We start from the raw sequence: 7,059 nt of genomic DNA on the forward strand, positions 1-7,059 counted from the left end.
GTCACCGGTGCCTGGTCGGTGCCGCACCAGGCTGGGGCTTTGCTCGGTGAGCAGACGGCCGTGCACAGACCAAACTGTTAAAAACGCAATTTCGGATCCTGAGCCTGTAAGTTTTTTAAAAAATTAAATTATTTAAAGGTTTTACGGTTGGGTTTGGGTTTTGGTTTTTTTTTTTTGCAAAGCTTAGACAGGTATAAAGTGAACTACTCAAATATTCACCGAAAAATATCGCCCAAACTTGTTCCTTTTTCTCTAAAGTGTAAGGCAGGAGCGGCTGTACCACCCCCCAGGGCGCCCCCTCCCACGGGCAGGGTGCGGCCCGCTGCCCCCCGCCGCGCCGCCCGCGCATGCGCCGCCCCGCCCCTTCCGCCCCGCGCGCAGCGGCGCTTCCGCCCATTCATCGCCGCGCTCGGTGGCCGCTTGCTGGCGCGGGAGGCCGCGGCCTGCTCCGAGCCCTCCGCCTGCGCCAGGCCTCCGCAGCGCCCGCGCCCGGGCCCGCACCGCCCCGCGGCTCGCCGCGCCCCGCGGGCCGCCCGCCGCTCCCTGCCCCGGGCCGCCCGCCTCCCGCCGCTATGAAGCTCGTCAGGTGAGCGGATGGAGGCGGATTGCCGCGCCCGGCCCGGGGAGCCCGCGCGCTCGACGGCTGCCCATCCCGGCCGCGGGGGCGGGCGGCGGCGGCTGCCCACGGTCCCTCGGGCTGCCCGCAGAGTGACGGCGGCGGGCCGGGCCGCGGGGCCTGCCGACCCCCGTTAGCCGGCTGTGGGGCCTGGCGGGGCCGTGCGGCAGCGGGGAGGCGCTCCCGGGGCGCGGCCTGCGCAGGCCGCTCGGCAAAGCCACCCCTGTGAGGGGAACCCCGCCCGGGTCGGGGCGCCGGCCTGAGGCGGTAACGGGCGGCGCCGCCGGGGTGCAGTGACGGCCGCTTGGCGGGGGTTGGCGCGGGGTCCGCGCTGTCTGTGGGGCGCCCCCGCTGCCGGGCCGGGGGGCACTCGGGTGTCTGTCGCTTGCAGTCGTCACCGCCTCGCTAAACCGCTCCGTAGGGTCCCCGAGCTCGGGGGGCGGTGGCTCTGGAAGCTCGGGGGTGTGAATACTCGGTATATATTGGCTTTCTTCAACAGGAGGGCGTTAAAAGTGTTAAGGCTTTACGTGGGAGTGAACAATTGATTATTTTTTTTTTAACCCCTAGGTTTCTGATGAAGCTGAGCCATGAGACTGTGACCATTGAACTGAAGAATGGGACACAAGTGCATGGAACTATCACAGGTACGGCAGGGCGGGTGGGGGGCCTGCAGCAAAGCGTGGCCTTAACGTCACCTCTCTGCTAACAGTCGGCAGCCCTGGCTTGGACTGAGCTTTTTCGGTTTGTACTCCCTCTTGTGGGGGCCTTCTCAGTAAGATGCAGGAGATGTTCTTTTTAATTCAGATCTTTACATACAGCCGTGAGTTATGTTCGTTACAAAAGAGTCTGGGCGATGGCAAAAGCTGCTGGGGACAAAGTGCAGAGCTGTGACCGCCCAGCTTTCGGTGGGCAACCATGAAAACGCATGGAAATTTCAGTTGGTCACGGATCATCTTTCACATCCTTGTGGGTGAGTTCACCCATGGTGAAACTTACGTTGTTGAAACATTTTATAACAAGCTTTCTTTTCTATAAAGTGCTGCTGGGAGGCAGTAAATTTGCTGTAGGCCTGGGAGTCTCTGCGCCAGACTGCAGGCTTTGCTTACAAACGGGCTTGAGGGTGAAGGAAGTAAACTTTTCCAAACTGGTGGCAAAGGCGGTGTAAGCACAATATTTTTTTAGAATTTTAGCAGCATGATAATGTTGCTGAGGTGGTTTTACTACCGTATCAAACTGGTAGTGGATATGCAGCTAAATTTTTATATAAGATGTTTCGGTATATCCGACTTTGATTTGTGAAATTGCAATAAGCGATAAAAATGTTACAGCTGAATCCTCAGAAGAGGGACTTCTTTTTTTAATGGTAGCACAGATAAATGGCAAATCTTAAGTGCTGATATGGTCTTACATTGGTTAAATTTTGTGTATAGGCAGTTTTAATGTAAAAAATGAATTATTTCTGTTGAGCTTGGATTTGCTCTGGTTAAAATAATGGTTCCATTATATGGGAATGCATCTTTGCATATATTTGCATAGATTTCCTGAAATGGGTTTGAAGACACATAGCTTGGGCAAAAAGGAATCCTGGTGTTGAGAATCTGGTCCCCTGCTGTTGCCAGCCGTCTGTGTGTAAGTTTGTGGGTGTTACTGTCTAGCAGGTGCTTCCATGTGTCACTGAACTGGAAGTTGTAGGGAAAGCCTTTATGGTTCATTTTATGGTTCTCGTATGTATTGAAAAACGTGCGGACTATTTTTGTTTGCTTTAATAATGTCAATAACAGGTATTGTTCTGAGAATATTGGTGCTAGGATTACTTTAGAGACGATTGGGTATGTCGAAGGGGCACATTGTATACAGTGAAGCAAACCCTTACAGTTAAGCTGATGAATGTGCTTGATCTCCTTCACTCACCCCAGGCTGCCTTTAGGAGCTTTTCTCCCCACTGTTAAAGAAAAGAAAACTCAAACTTGGCAGAGTTAGATTCCAGGGGATTGCTGAGGTGCTTTTTTGGCCAGTAGTATCTTCTGAGATTTGGCAAAGTTCAAAACTGCCATTATTTTGCAGCCAGATTCATCAGCTTTGATTAGACCTGAATGCGCCACCCTGGTGTCTGATTGCAGCACGCTTTGTCGAACCCAGCTAGGTAGGAAGCAAACAAGCTGCTTCTCTCCTGACCTCGGTGTTCTTGCAGGCTTAATTGTTGAGCAAATTCTCTCTCGTTTTCTGCTAAGAATCTGTAAAAACTTTGAATGCAATCCCTCTTTCTAAAACGGCAACTTTCCCTTCACACTGGTCCATGAATTTCTGTTTGTGACTGCTGTGCCATCTGCGAACGGTACAAGCTCTTCCTCTCGGTGTGTCGGTTGGCCGGAGCAGGCTTGCTGAAGGGCCCGTTGCGTGTAATGCATACCTTACACGCACCGGGGGGGCCGGTCAGGTGGAGTGAGCTGTGAAATCTAGAAATAAGGGGAGAAGACAGAAAAATGCATGGAATAAGCACAGCACAATGGTTCTTCTGGCCTGCCACTGGCTTCCTTACCTTGGCAAGACGCCTTACAGTTTGTCTTTCTGTGTTTATGAAACAAGACAATAATTATTTTTGCCACGAAGGGTTGTTTGTACAAGTATTGGAACACATTAGAATTCTGCTCGTGTGAGTGTCCTGTCACTGAGTCAGCAGGTGCGTGTAAACTGCAGTTTGTATTTTTTGCCTACATTTTTTCATCTGAAAAAGTTAGTTTCATTTTGATCTTAACAGTTTGAGATCGGATTCCACACAAAGCTTGTGATGTGCAAAATAAACACTTAAAACAGGGGGTTTGTTGGGGTGGGGTTGGGGTTTTTTTGTTTTTTTTTTTTAAATGCTTCTCAAGGTGTTACTGAATACGTGCATCCAACTGAGACTTTTTTCCAGTTTTGGATTATGCATAGCACAATATAGTGAGCATGGTGTTGATTCCATACATTTTTACATACTGGCTGTTCATGGAGTTTGTAACCACAATGATGGTTCCTTACAGGAGTGTGTTTTACATACTTTCATAGAAGATGCCACACTAGTATTAGATGTATTTATCAGAAAATAACTAGTATTTATCAGAAAATAAGCAACTACTTTGGCAGTTGGATTTTTCTAAGGCTTACAGAAAGAGGAAACGATCAATTTAGATTTCTTCCTCAAAGGTTTGTTTCCTTTCTTTTTAAAGGAGTAAAAAGACTAGTATTAGGCTTCTGTAATAAGTGGCGGTTTATTTATTGTTCAATTCTGACCATTTACGAAATTGCTATTGCCAGAACCTAGATAAAGATCTCTAGCAATGAGGTGTTAAAGACGGCAACTGATAAATTAGGGATCAGGGATTTAAGAGAGGAAAAAGACACTTAATTTCTTTCAGTTAGAGGCCGAATTAATGAGTGGCAGAAGCAGGTGTTAATGAACAGGATAAATCTCAAAGTATGTGCATGCTTAAAAATAGCTAACAAGGGACCATCTTATAGGCTTTCATCGCTGAAATTAGACTTGCTGTTGTTTCAGGGGTGGATGTCAGTATGAATACGCATCTCAAGGCAGTTAAAATGACACTGAAGAACAGAGAACCTGTACAGCTGGAGACGCTGAGCATTCGAGGGAATAACATCCGATACTTCATTCTGCCAGACAGTTTGCCTCTGGATACTTTGCTAGTGGATGTTGAACCAAAAGTCAAATCGAAGAAAAGAGAAGCAGGTTAGTTTGTGCTTTTCCGGTACGTGTTTGTTCTGCCTTTGTATGCATTTTAATACTCTGAATCTGAAGACGTCAGATTTGAGTGTCTTAATATCTGCCTTTGGCAGCTATTTCTTTCATCTTTGGTGGTTTGATACCAAACTAGCTAAGTCTGCCTTGCCTACCTTCTTGGCATCTGTAGAGCTTTCTTTCATGTGTGTTTCCCCGGTTTGCACAGGGAACTTCACATAGCCTAATAAGAAAGTACAGAAAAGCCTCTTGAACAGTGCTGAATGCTTCACTGAAATCTCGCTTGGTAATGGGTAAAAACAATCTGTCAGAGAACCAAATTTGAGAGGTGAGAATCTTAAGGGAGTCAAGGCTGTATTCGGATGAGCAACTCTCTAGCTTTGGCTCCCAGCAGTGTTCTACTCCGCTTTTCCTGTAACTTCGACACCACACACCCTACACCCCAAAAAAAAGGCTGTTAAAAAACCCTTTTCCCCAGAAGCCTAACAGGCTAGAGAGTAATTCAGTTGTAATCCATACTATTAAAGATTAATATCCAGCAAACCCCTGAAAATCTGTAGCTTGTCTTCAGGCAGCATGTATTTTGCTCAGCAGTTAATCTGTTTGTTTTTAAAATAGTAAGTTGTAAGTGAAAGCTAATTGACTCTAAAATAATGTCATACTGATTCTCCTGTAATTGGTGTTTAAGTATTTGGATCTGTGGTCTTTGATCCATGCATATGTCATGAATTGGTGTGCTTACCTTATTGAAATGGTGTAAGCAACCCTCAGGTGGGTGCAGCACACAGTGCAAGTGGCACAGCTGTTGGCTTTGTAGAGAATAAGGATAAAGCTCCTGAAAACATTTTGCTCCTCTCATGTCCCTTAAAAATAATCTGACCACATGGAAAAATGAGAGCGGCTGGATTGCTTTTTTTCTGAACCTCATGATGTGATGTGAACAGGAACATCTGTGATAGCACTGTCTACCTCAGTTTAATACTCCTTGTATCTTCAGTGTACCAAAGCACTCTGACTGCAACTTGTTGTGCTGTGCTTTTCCCTTGGGCTTCAAAAGTGTGTAACACATGATCTGTCCTCGGGAAATGAGATTGTCAGTGGCAGGCAGGGTGCTGGCTGAGCGATGTACGTGACACGTGTGCCTTGGGTCTGACCACTTAGTGAACACTACTATACTGATGCGTGTAGATGCTGTAATCATTTAGTCAGGTGTTGATGCTTCTGGTTTTTTACAGTCTACTACCAGCAAAACAAGTGATGGCTTGCTTCTTGCAAATTTGTCCCATGCCTCTGGTCTTTCTGTCTTCACTGCATTTCTAACCTACGTACTATCAGATGGCGCAGAATAATTGTTACAGCCTCTTTCTTGAATGTGGATGCTAGTGTGTGTCTCTTACCCGGCCACCCGCCTCCACAGAATTTTAAGTATCTTTTGGGGCCCTAGCCTGACAAACTTACTTGAAATTAACCAGTGATTTCAAAAGTTTGTAGGTAGCCTTGCAATCTGACGGGACAGGTTATGTTTCTTTAGGAGAAACGGGTGAAATGACATGTTATCACCATATGGATCACCTGACCTCCAGCAGTTGCTCACAGCCTGAATTATTCTGTGGTTGTCTTCCCTTTACCATTAAATAGCAGTATTTAAAAGCAAGAGCACACGGCCAAGTCCCTGGCCTGAGAATCACATCTGAAATTGGCAGAGGCATCATTGAAAACAGTAGGAGCTGTCTGGTGGTGGGATCCTTTCAAAATTCTGCCCTTTCACATGGTGCCTGAGAAAGGCTGAGCTTGGGAATCTCACAGAGTGTTAAAACTCACATTCCCTTTAGCAGACTACTTTATAAACCACAGTGCGAGCTGTGGCAAAAAAAAAAAAATCTTTTCTACTGTAATGAATAGTAACAAAATAGAATTGTCTTGCATATGCTTTTACTGATGCCTGAAAAGCTAGATTTTGTACAAAAAAAAAAAGAGGAGGAATCATAGTTCTCTGTCAGACTTACCCTAGCATTTGGTAGCAGCCAACTATTACATCCCTTTATTTCTGCAGTGAAGCCACAGACAGTAGTCTGTGGAGGCGGTATACTGAAAAACCTAACACAAAAGATGAAAATATTGTCTGAAACTTCCTAAGCATTAACAGACTTAATATCTGTCTCATCACAGAGGAACAGTGTGTTACATTGTTTATGCTTGAAACAGAATGTGTTAATCAAAGTGAAAGGACTTCTGGGTCTCACTTGATTTATCCTTTTTGTTTCATCTGCTAGTTGCGGGAAGAGGCCGTGGCAGAGGCCGTGGCAGAGGCCGAGGTCGTGGAAGAGGAAGAGGGGGCCCAAGACGATAACTTCTCACCGTGCAACTGTTACCAAATTCTGGGCAATTTCGGCTATTTTTTTGTACAGGTCTTGTTTATGGTATCCATTTCTAATAAACTCAAATGTGAAAAAGTTGTCTTTTCCTGTGTTAGTTAAGTCTGGGGAGGGAGGCAGGTCCTATTTCTAGAGGCTGTTATGGACCAAGCATGCCTTGTGGCTCTTGGTTGTCATCGTCAAGATTTCATCCACCCCTGAAGGCTGTACAGTTGCCTCTTGCTTTTTGCCCCATAGCAAGCAATGGTTGGTGTGCTTTAATGATGTTTGTTTGAAATTAATCCCTCTTCTGTAAGGCACTTGCCATCTTCTAATGTTAAGTAGAAGAACAT

At 46.3% G+C, this 7,059-nt stretch overlaps 1 protein-coding gene across 3 annotated transcripts; it reads left to right on the forward strand.

Moving 5' to 3' along the window:
* The first annotated feature begins 366 nt into the window (after nt 1-366).
* Nucleotides 367-6,807, forward strand: SNRPD1 (small nuclear ribonucleoprotein D1 polypeptide). 3 transcript variants are annotated; one of them, XM_056334402.1, is made up of 4 exons: nt 367-586; nt 1,184-1,260; nt 4,152-4,343; nt 6,626-6,807. In XM_056334402.1, exons 1-4 carry the CDS (start codon nt 573-575, stop codon nt 6,700-6,702), a joined length of 360 nt encoding a protein of 119 aa, XP_056190377.1. In that variant the 5' UTR covers nt 367-572; the 3' UTR covers nt 6,703-6,807. The 3 variants fall into 3 exon arrangements, with proteins under 3 accessions (XP_056190377.1, XP_056190378.1, XP_056190379.1); XM_056334403.1 differs by lacking the exon at nt 367-586 and adding an exon at nt 1,068-1,091; XM_056334404.1 differs by lacking the exons at nt 367-586; nt 1,184-1,260 and adding an exon at nt 1,325-1,586.
* Nucleotides 6,808-7,059: the final 252 nt, after the last annotated feature.

This window comes from Falco biarmicus, chromosome 4 (genome assembly GCF_023638135.1).
Source record: "Falco biarmicus isolate bFalBia1 chromosome 4, bFalBia1.pri, whole genome shotgun sequence".
In the NCBI taxonomy this organism is placed as follows: Eukaryota; Metazoa; Chordata; class Aves; order Falconiformes; family Falconidae; genus Falco; species Falco biarmicus.